This window comes from Fundulus heteroclitus, unplaced genomic scaffold (assembly GCF_011125445.2).
Source record: "Fundulus heteroclitus isolate FHET01 unplaced genomic scaffold, MU-UCD_Fhet_4.1 scaffold_41, whole genome shotgun sequence".
NCBI classification, from domain to species: Eukaryota; Metazoa; Chordata; class Actinopteri; order Cyprinodontiformes; family Fundulidae; genus Fundulus; species Fundulus heteroclitus.
Window position 1 is genome coordinate 623024 of NW_023396824.1, and position 14555 is coordinate 637578.

Genomic DNA, 14555 nt, shown 5'->3' on the forward strand with positions numbered 1-14555 from the left:
ATAATAGTAATATCATCTTTATTGTCATTGAAACATACATTAAAGTGAAAGGTGTTCTCTGCATCTTAACCCATCCCCTTGGGGAGCAGTGGGCTGCCATGTGCGGCGCCTGGAGAGCGTTCTGGGGTTAAGGGTCTTGCTCAGGGACCCAGAGTGCAGGCAGTGGGGATTGAACCGGGTACTTGCATCCTTCTCTGAGTGCAAGCGCTGCTCTAACCACTAGGCCAACACTCCCCCCCCCCCCCCCCCACTAGATAACCAGCAAATGATGTCATCGAATGCCGACTTCATCACTGATGTTCCTGCTCTTCTTTTAGCAGGACTGGCAGCATCTCAGCTGTTATTCCTCCACCTGAACACTAGAGGGGGCAGCAGAGGCTGCAGGTGGGTTTGCCCTCCCTGTGAGGACACCAGAATGAAAGTGTGGTGATAAAACACAGCCTGGAAGTCAGATTTAGGCTTTTTACTGAGGTTGCTGCTGACTTTCTGAGCTGCAGGCTGAGGAAAGTTGTTTGCACTGACTCTGATTGGCTGATGCTGTCCACTGCCTGGTTTAAGTTCATCAGCTTTGTTCATCTAATTCCCAGTAAGCCAATCAAAGCTGCCCCCCCCCCTCTCTCCCTGGGTGTGTTTGTGTTATTAGGGCTACAGCGCTGACTCAGCAGCACCGCTCTCTCTAATCTCACCCTCCTCACTTTTCCCTCGTTTGTCTCTCTTTCCTCCTCAGCCCCCCCTCCCTCATCACTCCTTTGCCCTCAGGCTCCCGCCCTTAGGCTCCCAGCTGCACCTGGACCTCCTGATGACGCTCTGCTGATTTAATGAAGGTCTGGTTCCACAGCTCCACCTGCAGACCCGCTCCTGGATCCGACCCAGCTCCGTCCCCAGGCTGCCCCCAGGCTCTGCGCCCCCAGGCTGCGCCCCCAGGCTCCGTCCCCAGGCCTCCTGGCTGTGTGAGAAGGACGCATCATCCTCCTGTAATCCCTTTATCCCTGTCAGGGTGACAGAGGAGACGCCCCGCAGGAAGCACTTCTCTCCTTCCTCCCTGCCGGCCCCCTGCTTTCCTCCACTCTCCCCTCGTTTCTCCTGTCTGGGGGTCTTCCAGGACCCAGGTGTGTTTCGGGGGCTGTGCACGGGGAGTCGCCCCCCGGTTTCCTCGGCCATGCGTTTGGAGGGCAGTCAGGGGATCTAGGCCACATAACGCAGGATTATCAGCTGACAGGTAAGGAGATAATGTCCCGGGACATATTTCTGAGCATACTGAAGGTCCTGAAGGCCTCAGAGGTTCTGCTGCGACACACAGAACTCCTCTGGTTCTGGTTCAAACCAACCTTCCTGACCTGATGGGAACCTCTGGGTCAGGAACCTGCATGTTTAAAGGTTTGGGGAGCAGGACGGTCAGAGCTGCTCTGTGGACGCCGTCTGGGTGTATTCAGACCTTTTAGCTCTGAATCACTCGTCTAGCCTCGGTTTGATGGGTTTTAAGAGCTTTAATGCTGAAATCTGAGCTGCTGCAGACGGACGCAGCTGTGGTGGAGCACTCTGAGCTCAGATGAACCAGACTGGAGCACCATGAGCCCAGATCACTGACTCACATCTGGGTCTGTCCCTGAAATGAATGAAATCATCTTTTAAATCTGGTTTCCAAGGTTCTCCTGGTTCCAGATCTTCACACCTTCTCCTCTCACAGCTGGACCCAAACCCTCAGGTGGTCCTCACATGCACAGGTCTTCCTCCTGTCAGCTCCTGTTTACAGGCACACTGCACCGTGCGTTCATAAGTATTCATACTCCTTCACCTCTGTCCCAACATGCACTCTGCTAGCGGGGGTGAGGTCAGGACTTTGTGGAGCCACCTGCAGGTCCAGCAGCAGATCTGCTGGGTTCTGATCCATCAGGTTGGATGGAGAGCATCTCTGGACATCTGTTTCCTGCCAGAGAATCCCAGTTGTATTTAAGTCTGGACTTTGACTAGGCCATTCATCCCCTAACACCTCAGGCTGCAGGTTCAGGCTGGTTCTCCTGCTGGAAGGTGGACCTCCACCTCAGTCTCAGGTCTCCCGCAGGATCTCCTCCTGTGTCTGCTGGAGAAGAGCCAGGAGGATGTTCAGTGTTAGTTTCCATCAGCAGATCAGATTGGTTCTCCTGTGCCTGCAGCACCGTTTCCCAGATGTTTGCTGCATCTCCTGCATGTCTGTAGCAACCTGTAAGGAGAACTTCTCACCAATTCCCCATCGCCACTGTTCCATGAACAGATGGATCTAAAGGTTGCTCTGTGGACCCCCACACCTATCAGCAGGACCACCCACACCTCCTCACTGAGAAACATTTCTGTTGTCTCCTTCCTCAGAGTCGCCCTCAGAAACTATGAATCGCTCTGAAGCTCAGACTCTGAGGATCTCTGAGGATCTTTGAGAATACGGGCACTGATTGGTAGAGTCCATGACTCTCAGTTGTCCTGTGGACTGATCCTCCTGAGCTGTGGGTCTCTGCAGCTCCTCCAGAGCCACCATGGTCCTCCTGCTTCTCTGATCAATGCTCTCCTGGTCCAGCCTGTCAGTCCAGGTGGACGTCCATGTCCTGGTAGGTCTGCAGGTGGTCCATCCTCTCTCCAGGTCCACATGATGATCAGAACTCTGGGAGGTTCTGTAGAACCTGACCTGCTGGAAACTGGACCAGAACCTCCTCCCTGACCTGTCTGCTGGTCTCCATGATGCTGGATGTTCTCTGAAGAACCTCTGAGGCCAGAACCAGAACCTCTGTGTTCGTACTGAGCTGCAGATCCCCAGTGACCCAGAACATGATGGACCTCAGGGATCTTCTCTGGTCTCTGGAAGGTGTTTCACCTCAGAAGGTTTCTTCAGGTCCACAGAACCAGAAGCTTTTGGATGAGAGATGAAATGTCGAGTTGGTCCGTCAGGTTAGATCTACTGAAGGTTTTATTCATGTCTTCATCAGATTTTTCTGTTTATGTCGGCTCTTTGTAGGAGATAATCTAAAGTTTATATTATTCACCAGCAGAAAGCTCAGTTTCCATTACAAACCCAGAAATGTGATATCATGATCATATAAAGCCTTTTCTAGAAAACAGAAACCTGTTCCTGTGAAACCATTTGGCCCTCAGAGCTTCACACAGTTTAAAGAAACCAGCATCGCTTTATTTGAGATTATCTGTATTATTTCCTGGTTCTGTGGCATAATAGAAGCTTTTCCCATGGGATAATAACCATCCTGCTAATTTAACCTTAGCATCATTTAACCTGCAACTCAGACCGACCAGACCCTGATTCTAGGAAGATATTCACTTTAATCCCTGCAGCTTTTTCTTCACGTTTACACTTGTTTAATATAATTCTGCTTGTAATGGTTAACTCAGGAATTAAATGCTCTAAATATTACAGTAATGGCCACTTTCTGACCTAACGGTGAATAATTGTCACCGGGAGCAGAGCTTTTGTCTTAAATTACATCAGTTTATCTGTAAATCAGACAGAAACAGTGAGATGTGATGGTGGTGGACCCTGTCCTGACGCAGCAGAACACCGTGAAGCAGGTCCACAGTTCAAACCCTGAGAGACTTAAACCTGCCTGGGGTCAGATTTGCTCAGGATCGGACCGGCGTGACGCAGCCTCACCAGAACTCCAGCCTGTGGGACCAAACATGGAGATCAGCTGCATCCGTGTTAGCTTCAGTTCCTCCTTTCATGGTAAATTACTCACTGAAGGGAGGAAAAACAGAGACAAGGATTTATTTTCCATCTCTACTGATGCTTATGATCGTTGTTTCCTGCGCTAACGAGGCTCCCTGGCAGAGAGACGATGAGTGACCAGAACCTTTAGTCTTTGCTCTCATTGGTTGTAGCTACCGCCGCTACAGAACCAGGACAAAAGACGGGGGGGGGGGGGGGGGGGGTGAGCTGAACCAGACATGTCAGAGGGGGGAAAGTGGTGATTAAGAGCAGGAGGAGACTGGTGGGAACGTTAGGTCACGTTGGTGCCTCAACCAGGGCGGCTGTTCAGAGACACGATCCGGTGTCTTTCTGGATGAAAGTCTTCTGCTCAGGTTGTTCCTGCTGGTCTTAACCATCCAGCAGATCCATCAGGTTATGAATTGGTTGTAGGAACACCTCCTAGACTCGGTTCCAGTTCTTATCCACCAGGAAACACCAGAGACTCTAGTGAATGTTGATGTTGACCAGGAGCAATGTTCCTCCCTCTCAGCCAGAGGAACGGTGTCACCATGGCTAAAGTAGCGCCACTAATCCCTCGCCACGCATCCGGGCTAAATCCCCCCACCATCGTGCTCCAGGACACGGAGGAGGAGGAGCCAGGTGACGTCACAGAGGGGCTCAGGTGAGTCGCTGCTGAGGCCTCGTCCTGCCTTAGAGTAGACGTCCAGCTGATGGGTGGGGAGGCCTGTGGCAGTGGAAGGAGGTCCTCACCATGATATCTGCTTGTTTTCTCCAGAAGAACCCAGAGGTGTGGACCAGGAGCGCTGTTCAACGTCAACAACAGCAACAACAACGAGGAGGAGGAGGAGGAGTAAGCTGCTTCCAATTCACATTCCCATGACTGTGTTTGATCCACGTCCAATCACCAGCTGCTGCTTATTGGGACTATAATCTGTTTTCCAGGGAGGAGAAGCAGAGGAAAAAGAAGGAGAAGAAAGAGAAAAAGGAGAAGAGAGAGTAAGTCTGACTGTTCCTATGACCAGGATATCATCTCCAGCTGGTTCTGAGTCGCCTCATAGTTTATAGTCTCCTCTGTGCCGCCCAGAAAAGAGAAGCAGGAGAAACGGGAGAGGAAGGAGCAGAAGCAGAAGGAGAAGGAGGAGAAGGAGAAGGAGAAGCAGAAGGAAAAGGAGAAGCTGGAAAAAGAGAAGAAGGCCAAGGAGGAGGCGTAGGTTTCCGGCAGCTGATCCTTCACTTTAAACGCTAAAAGGAGGTGGAATGACTCTTACTGTGTTTCTCTCTCTAGGGCTAAAGAGATCACAGTGATCGACCCGGCCGGGAACACTTACTACTACTGGCTGCTCATCATCACCATCCCTGTCATGTACAACTGGACCCTGATCATAGCCAGGTACCACACCAACCATCGTCTCTGTCCAGTTACACACCAACCATAGTCTCTGTCCGGTTACACACCAACCATAGTCTCTGTCCGGTACCACACCAACCATCGACTCGATCCGGTTACACCAACCATCGACTCGGTCCGGTTACACACCAACCATCGACTCGGTCCGGTAACACACCAACCATGAACTCGGTCCGGTTACACACCAACCATCGGCTCGGTCCGGTTACACACCAACCATCGACTCGGTCCGGTTACACACCAACCATCGTCTCTGTCCGGTTACACACCAACCATCGACTCGGTCCGGTTACACACCAACCATCGACTCGGTCCGGTTACACCCCAACCAACGACTCGGTCCGGTTACATTCCCAACCATCGACTCGGTCCGGTTACACACCCAACCATCGACTCGGTCCGGTTACACACCAACCATCGGCTCAGTCCGGTAACACACCAACCATGAACTCGGTCCGGTTACACACCAACCATGGACTCGGTCCGGTTACACACCAACCATGGACTCGGTCCGGTTACACACCAACCATGGACTCGACCCGGTTACACACCAACCATCGACTCGGTCCGGTTACACACCAACCATCGGCTCGGTCCGGTTACACACCAACCATCGACTCGGTCCGGTTACACACCAACCATCGACTCGGTCCGGTTACACACCAACCATCGTCTCTGTCCGGTTACACACCAACCATCGACTCGGTCCGGTTACACCCCAACCATGGGTTCGGTCCGGTTACACACCAACCATCGACTCGGTTCCGGTTACACACCAACCATCGACTCGGTCCGGTTACACACCAACCATCGTCTCTGTCCGGTTACACACCAACCATCGACTCTGTCCGGTTACACACCAACCATCGTCTCTGTCCGGTTACACACCAACCATCGACTCGGTCCGGTTACACACCAACCATCGACTCTGTCCAGTTACACACCAACCATGGACTCTGTCCAGTTACACACCAACCATCGACTCGGTCCGGTTACACCCCAACCAACGACTCGGTCCGGTTACACACCAACCATCGACTCGGTCCAGTTACACACCAACCATGTACTCGGTCCGGTTACACACCCAATCATCGACTCAGTCCGGTTACACACCAATCATCGACTCGGTCCGGTTACACACCAACCATCGACTCGACCCGGTTACACACCAACCATCGACTCGACCCGGTTACACACCAACCATCGACTCGGTCCGGTTACACACCAACCATGGACTCGGTCCGGTTACACACCAACCATCGACTCGGTCCGGTTACACACCAACCATCGACTCGGTCCGGTTACACACCAACCATCGACTCGGTCCGGTTACACACCAACCATGAACTCGGTCCGGTTACACACCAACCATCGACTCGGTCCGGTTACACACCAACCATCGACTCGGTCCGGTTACACACCAACCATCGACTCGGTCCGGTTACACACCAACCATCGTCTCTGTCCGGTTACACACCAACCATCGACTCGGTCCGGTTACACACCAACCATGAACTCGGTCCGGTTACACACCAACCATCGTCTCTGTCCGGTTACACACCAACCATCGTCTCTGTCCGGTTACACACCAACCATCGACTCTGTCCGGTTACACACCAACCATCGACTCTGTCCGGTTACACACCAACCATCGACTCTGTCCGGTTACACACCAACCATCGACTCGGTCCGGTTACACACCAACCATGAACTCGGTCCGGTTACACACCAACCATCGACTCGGTCCGGTTACACACCAACCATCGACTCGGTCCGGTTACACACCAACCATGAACTCGGTCCGGTTACACACCAACCATCGACTCGGTCCGGTTACACACCAACCATCGACTCAGTCCGGTTACACACCAACCATCGACTCGGTCCTGTTACACACCAACCATCGTCTCTGTCCGGTTACACACCAACCATCGACTCGGTCCGGTTACACACCAACCATCGACTCGGTCCGGTTGCACACCAACCATCGACTCGGTCCGGTTACACCCAACCATCGACTCTGTCCGGTTACACACCAACCATCGGCTCGGTCCGGTTACACACCAACCATCGACTCGGTCCGGTTACACACCAACCATCGGCTCGGTCCGGTTACACACTAACCATGAACTGGTCCAGTCCAGGACCAGTGCTTTGGTTCCTTTAGGGTCTTTGTGTTCCCTGTGTATGTATGGGGAACTAGGAACCAGCAGGTTCCTCCAAACAATAGAAAAAGCTCAAGGTTTTAGGGCACAACGTTAGTCCACACTTGCCATTGGTCTGTCTGCTTCCTAGCAGCTCCGATCGTCCAGGTACTGTCAGATAAATCTACCTAAAGGGCATAAAACATCCACCCTACAGCACCGGTGTGCGTACTGAGGAAGAAGAAAGGTTTCCTCATCATTAGATGTGTTAGATCACAGAAATATGTTTGGATCATAAGATCTAGAGCAACTGTAGTTTGGAGCTCATTACTAACTAGTAAATCAGACAGAAGCTCAAGACGGCCTCGGTCAGGGTATGGAGACCATGAGGATGACCCTAACATCGCCTGGCCCTGCAGACTGATCGTCCTTTCTCTCTCTGCCAGTGGTGCTGCTACTTCTTGGTTTCTCTTAGTGTTGAACAGAAGCACCAATCAGGACATGTGATGTTCTGCAGGCTTCAATAGATCATCTCTCAGTCTCTCAGTGTCATACTAAAGAAGCCAGGTCCAGGTTTCGGTCCACATAATGTCAGTACCTGTTGGAGTGGAGCTTCAGGAATAACGTCTGTGTCTGTTTTCCAGGGCCTGCTTTGAGGAGCTGCAGACCGACTATCTGGTCATGTGGTTCATTGTGGACTTTATCTGTGACGTCATCTATGTTCTGGACATGATTTTCAGAACCAGGACAGGTGTGAACACACACAGACCCGCACACACATGTGGCTATTTGTAGAGGCGTGTACTGATGAGGCTTGCTGTGACCGCAGGTTACCTGGAGCAGGGTTTGCTGGTCAAAGACGAGCAGAAACTACGCGAGCGTTACATGAAAACCTTACAGTTCAAGCTGGATATGGTCTCCATGATTCCCACCGACATCATGTACCTCGTTCTTGGTGTCACTTACCCTGAGATCCGCCTCAACAAGCTACTAAGATTCAACAGGTACGCAACACTCTCATCCACAATTGGTTTGAGTCTGCTAGAGTCTTTAGTCATCCAGGTGAACCCGGCCTTCGTTGGGCTGACCTCATGGTTTTTATCCACATGCTGGGACAACGTTGTGACCAGAGGGTGTTAGGGACTGGTTTAAGATAACAGAGAGGTGCTAACTTCAGTTTCACCTCCTGTGCCTCCATTTCAGGATGATGGAGTTCTTTCAGCGGACTGAGACCAGAACAAATTACCCCAATGCGCTGCGTATCTCCAACCTTGTGATGTACATCCTCATCATCATCCACTGGAACGCCTGCCTCTACTACTCCTTCTCCAAGGCGATTGGTAGGTCACGCTGAATAAGTCGGCTCCTCTGAAAATACCTTGTTAGTTACACTTTCCTCACCTTTCCCTTTCAGGTTTTGGTTCTGACAGGTTTGTGTATCCGGACCCGGCGGATCCAGAGTTTGGTCGTCTGGTCCGGAAGTACGCCTACAGTATGTACTGGTCCACGCTAACGCTCACCACCATTGGAGAAACGCCGCCCCCTGTGGAGAACTCGGAGTACTTCTTCGTTGTGACGGACTTCCTGGTGGGTTTAGCTCTTCAATTCAATTCAATTCAATTCAATTTTATATATATAGCGCCAAATCATGAAACATGTCATCTCAAGGCACTTTACAAAGTCAAGTTCAGTCATATTATACAGATTGGGTCAGATTATACAGATTGGTCAAAAATGTCCTATATAAGGAAACCAGTTGATTGCATCAAAGTCCCGACAAGCAGCATTCACTCCTGGGGAACCGTAGAGCCACATGGAGAGTCATCTGCATTGTCCATGGCTTTGCAGCAATCCCTCATACTGAGCAAGCATGAAGCGACAGTGGGAAGAAAAATTCCCCATTAACGGGAAGGAAAACCTCCGGCAGAACCGGGCTCAGTATGAACGGTCATCTGCCTCGACCGACTGGGGTTACAGAAGACAGAGCAGAGACACAACAAGAGAGACAAACAAGCACACAAGCACACATTGATCCAGTAATCTGTTCTACATTAGATGGTAGTAGCGGGTGAGCCGTCTTCTCTGGATGATGTCACAGTTAACAGAACGCCAGACCAGGTGTACCTACTATGAAGAAAAAAGAGAGAGAGCAAAAAGTTAAAAGCTGAAATGACAACTGTCATGCAAAATTGAAGAACAATAGATCCTGATGTCCTCCAGCAGCCTAGGCCTATAGCAGCATAACTATAGAGGTAGCTCAGGGTAACATGAGCCACTCTGACTAGAAGCTTTGTCACAAAGGAAAGTTTTAACATTAGTCTTAAAAGTAGATAGGGTGTCTGCCTCACGGACCAAAACTGGGAGTTGGTTCCACAGGAGAGGAGCCTGATAGCTAAAGGATCTGCCTCCCATTCTACTTTTAGAGACTCTAGGAACCACCAGCAGACCTGCAGTCTGAGAGCGAAGTGCTCTGTTAGGAACATACGGGGTAATCAGAGCTCTGATATATGATGGAGCTTGATTATTAAGGGCTTTATACGTTAGAAGGAGAATTTTAAATTCTATTCTTGATTTAACAGGAAGCCAATGAAGGGAAGCTAAAATTGGAGAAATATGATCCCTCTTGTTGATTTTCATCAGAACTCTTGCCGCAGCATTTTGAATCAGCTTCATCTCTGCAGAACCTTGGGTTCTACTCTCCATTGTCCCTAGTTCTGTAACTGTTACAGGTTGGAAGAACAATGGTCTGTATTGTGCTGAGTGATCACGCTAACCTCCGTTAGCCAAACAACCTGAAAATAATTACTTTATCTGCCTTTGAAGCATTAGAAACTGCAGGTGAGTATCGCTAATTTCAGAACGGAGACCAGTGGCTCACATTATGAGAAGAAAACAGGACAGAAGTCCAAATAAACGGTCACTAAAAGTAGAATCATGTTTTCTATGTGGCATCCATACTGGGATGGAGGAGCAAATCCAGACTTTAAGTTAAAATGCTGATGTCAGAGGACCAACAAAGGCCTGGAAACACTGACTCAGATCAGGACAGAACATCTAAATGTTGTCGTTTCTGGTCTAGAATGGCCTTAAAGCTCTGTGAGGCTTACCGTAAAGACCTACCGACCAGAACCGATGTAAACGGCCTGTCCCTGTCCTCCAGGTGGGTGTGCTGATCTTTGCCACCATCGTCGGTAACGTCGGCTCGATGATCACCAACATGAACGCCGCCAGGGCCGACTTCCAGGCCCGCATCGACGCCATCAAACAGTACATGAGCTTCCGAAAGGTCCGTCTTTGTGTTTTTTCTGCTGTGTCATCAAATCTATACAAACCAACATTAGCAATCAACAAGCACCGAGTTAAACGCCTCTGCCTGTGCTGCAGAACTGCGCAGCTCCTTTCTAACATACCGGACATGTTCCCAAACCTTTCTGCAGGTCACCAAAGACCTGGAGAAGCGAGTGATCAAGTGGTTTGACTTCCTGTGGACCAACAAGAAAGCTGTGGACGAGAGGGAGGTTCTGAAGTACCTACCGGACAAACTGAGAGCAGAGATCGCCATCAACGTGCACCTGGACACCCTGAAGAAGGTCAGGTCTTCCCTCTGGTCTCTCCTCCTTAGACGGAGACGTTGGACGCCCGCAGTAAGGGTTCCTCTGCTTGGTTCTGCAGGTCCGGATCTTTGCGGACTGCGAGGCCGGCCTGCTGGTGGAGTTGGTGCTGAAGCTGCAGCCGCAGGTCTTCAGTCCAGGAGACTACATCTGCAAGAAGGGTGACATCGGCAGAGAGATGTACATCATCAAGGAGGGAAAGCTGGCTGTGGTCGCTGATGACGGCGTCACGCAGTTCGTTGTCCTGAGCGAGGGAAGTTACTTCGGGGAGATCAGCATCCTGGCCATCAAAGGTGAAAGGTCGTCATAGAGAGGACAGGAAGTCTCTCCTCCAACGTTACGAGAAACATTCTTTGCTGTTGTCCAACAGGAAGTAAGGCAGGAAACAGGAGGACGGCGAACATCAGGAGCATCGGGTACTCCGACCTCTTCTGCCTTTCCAAAGACGACCTGATGGAGGCGCTGACGGAGTATCCTGACGCCAAAGCGCTGCTGGAGGAGAAGGGGCGCCAGATCCTGATGAAGGACGGACTGCTGGATCTGGAGGTAGAGTCCCAGGATGCAGTGAACGACTGCAGTCTCCCTGAGAGTAACGTAAAGCGGTACTTCTTGCTGTTTTCCAGGTGGCAGCGCAGGGCCCGGACCCCAAGGAGATCGAGGAGAAGGTGGACCGCATGACGAGCAACCTGGACACGCTGCAGACGCAGTACGCCCGGCTGCTGGCGGAGCACGAAGCCACCCACAGCAAGCTCAAACACAGGGTCACCCGCCTGGAGAAGAAGCTGGCCCCGCCCAGGGAGGACGCACCTGGAGATGCCCCGCCCCCTCCCACACCCGAGACCACCAAAGAAGAGGAGAAGAAGTAGGAGGAAGACGGCAGGGACTGAGGACCGGGGAGTTTTAGTTTGAGGCAAGCAGATAGAAGGACTTCAAGAAGACGAGAAGTGAAATAAATTCACAAACCCAGCAAGATTCAAGTTAAACGTTTAAAATCCCAAAGTTTTTAATTTTGGATCCTTAGATTTACATTGATGTGAGTTCATGACGGTTCTCTGAGGAATGTTGGAACAGAGACTCTGGAGACGGCTCGGCGGGCCCCCGGGGGACGGTTTCATGTAGTCTTTTTACGTCATAAACTGTATTATTGTGTAACATATGTTGGATAATGAATGGCTGCAGGCTTGTCTGACCGTAGAGACACTCTTCATGCTGAGACCTGATTCTTAGTCAGTCTGAGGGTGAAGGAACCGCTGGAGCCCTTCGTCCAGCGCCATAGTGACATCGTTTCCACCAACGTCCGTTTGCTCCAGACGTGCTTTAGCTTCTGTTTACCGGCTGCAACCCAGAACCTCTGGCAGGACGGTCCACTAGATGGACTCAGAGCCAGTGGTTCTGCGCTTTAAATGATGCTTGTTAAAGATGCTCGGCAGAACCAGTGGATGAAAATGATGGAGGCTGAAATAAATCTATTTTCTAAGGAAGAGAAACCCGGCTCTTTATTTCATGTGCTGCTAGATGCTGTAGGTAAACAGAACCACAAGCCTGACCCGACATGTGTCAGCCATGCGTTTAGCCGTGAGGGACCCGGTCCAGAACCCAAACCCTAACACCCGTCTCACCATCGCCATCCTCCACCTCCTTCTGATGAAGGGAGGATGTTCATCCAGATGTTTGTGGAGGTGTCCCATCACCTCCTCCCAGTGGGACAGAACCAGAACAGGTCCAAAGGAGGCCCCCTGGTCAGCTGCTCCTTCACCAGACGCCTTCAGACGTAGAGGAGCCCTGGGACCACCTGAAGCCCCCTGAGGTGATTTACCCCCTCCTCATTGGTCTTTACCCAGTGGGGGAAGCTTATTTCTGCCTCTTTAATCCTGATTGCTGTTCTGTCACACAGGATTAATGTCCCATTTAGCAAACGCCCGGTCCGCTGCTGGACATCTACACACACACTGCAAAAATGGATCTAAAAATAAGTAAAATGTTCTTAAAGTTAGTTTATTTGTCCTTGATTTGAGCAGGTAAATAATATCAGGTAAAATAAGATAATTAGACATCCTGCAGTTGAAATAAGATGATGGAGATGACTTGTTCCTATTTTAAGTTCAAAAATCTTATTCCATTGGCAAATCATCTTATTTACCTGCGCAAATCAAGGACAAATATACTAATTTTAAGAACATTTTAGTTATTTTAAGTTCCGTTTTTTCAGTGCAGGCACCTTACCTGAAGCACCTGGAACGTGCACACGGCACTTTTTATAACACACTGACTTTAAGTTATCGGCTAATTTACACACAACCAATGTTAAAGAATTGCACACAATTGTTTTAAAAGTTATTTATTGAGTATTTTGGGTTTCCCATGCAGGTCCGGTAGCAGCCCATCCCCAGCCCTGCCGAACAACAACTATAAATAAAATTTTAGTAATAAGTCTTAGTGTGTAGTGTATGTTATGTTTTAAAGGTTTTACTGCTGTATGTTGTTTTTATTTACCATCTCCAGGTTTCTGGCCCAAAAGATCCCCGGGGGTAGTTTATGGTTTTAGATTGATGGGGAATTTTTTACAGTTATGGTGTTTGGTTTTAGGATTTTTCTATTTAATTGGTGGGTTATTTTAAATGGTTTATTGGTGGGTTTTAATGGAGGAGGTTTATATTCATTGTTTCATCATGCTTCTCTAGTGGTTTTAATATAGTAATAGTAATATTAATTACTATTACTATTATATTATTTATTACATTGGTTTTATTAGAGCTGATGTCATTATTCTTCTCTAGTGGTTTTAATATAGTAATAGTAATATTAATTACTATTACTATTATATTATTTATTACATTGGTTTTAATAGAGCTAATGTCATTATGCTTCTCTAGTGGTTTTAATGGTTTACCCAGTTAGGTGTGAAAACCTTTAAAAGGCTCCAGTTCACTGAGATGTTCTGCTGCTGCCAGCAGACTGTTGCTGCTACGCCTCCATGCACTTTACTTTTTGCTCTTTGGATTATTTTTGGAGAAAATAAAGAAGAAGGGACTGAGGACCTGAAAGCTGCCTGGTTTCCATCGTTTTCTTCGGTACGACGCTGTTGTTGCTGCCGCTTGTTGCCTACCTGTCCACATCCTGTGACCGTAAACAGCGTGGAAAGTAAAGACCTTCATATTTAGCCTGTAACAGACTGGTCCCCTCCATCTGTCCATCTTACTGTCTCCCATCACAGGAACAGGACGCAGAGAACAAGCAGAAGCTCAGAGTCCAGACTATGTCTGTGGGTTCTGGGATGAGTTCCTGCAGCGGTTCCTCCTAATTCTGGTGGGAGGTTCTGTGTCAAAGTCCCAGCAGGTCAGCAGGTTCTGATCTACTGTTGGCAAAGAACACAAAGTCTAACTTAACCAGGTTCACTGACCTCCTGGGCCCCGCAGAGGGAGCAACAGGGTGTACTTTCTATGGATGGTTGCCTGTTTTACTGCACACATTTTCCCACTGTCGCCACATGCATGCTGGGTATGAGGGATTTCTGCAGGTCAGTGATAAATAAACTGATTTGATTTATAGAAAGAAAATGATTTCTATTATACAAATAAACTGATTTCTATTATACAAATAAACAGATTTCTATTACAGAAATAAACTGATTTATATTATAGAAAGAAACTGATTTATATTACAGAATTAAACTGATTTCTATTATACAAATAAACATTTCTATT

The 14555-nt window shown here is 49.3% G+C and overlaps 2 protein-coding genes across 2 annotated transcripts in view; one reads left to right on the forward strand and one right to left on the reverse strand.

The window, feature by feature from the left end:
- Positions 1 to 14555, reverse strand: part of LOC118560255 (protein NLRC3-like) — a 943592-nt gene that overhangs the window by 471134 nt on the left and 457903 nt on the right. The gene's annotated exons all lie outside the window — the stretch shown is intronic.
- On the forward strand, positions 992 to 12328 carry cnga1b (cyclic nucleotide gated channel subunit alpha 1b). The gene is made up of 15 exons (XM_021314492.2): positions 992 to 1219; positions 4218 to 4349; positions 4464 to 4538; positions 4631 to 4684; positions 4773 to 4895; positions 4974 to 5078; positions 7885 to 7991; positions 8070 to 8244; positions 8444 to 8580; positions 8655 to 8827; positions 10401 to 10526; positions 10678 to 10830; positions 10913 to 11144; positions 11222 to 11397; positions 11475 to 12328. The coding sequence occupies exons 2-15, from the start codon at positions 4237 to 4239 to the stop codon at positions 11715 to 11717; spliced, it is 1992 nt and encodes a 663-aa protein (XP_021170167.2). The 5' UTR covers positions 992 to 1219; positions 4218 to 4236; the 3' UTR covers positions 11718 to 12328.

Excerpts from the sequence above, each read along its gene's own strand:
- cnga1b (XM_021314492.2), top strand. The coding sequence starts at position 4,237 with ATGGCTAAAGTAGCGCCACTAATCCCTCGCCACGCATCCGGGCTAAAT. Across the intron at positions 4,685-4,772 it reads GAGAAAAAGGAGAAGAGAGA|AAAAGAGAAGCAGGAGAAAC; the intron begins GTAAGTCTGACT and ends TGTGCCGCCCAG. Across the intron at positions 7,992-8,069 it reads GATTTTCAGAACCAGGACAG|GTTACCTGGAGCAGGGTTTG; the intron begins GTGTGAACACAC and ends CTGTGACCGCAG.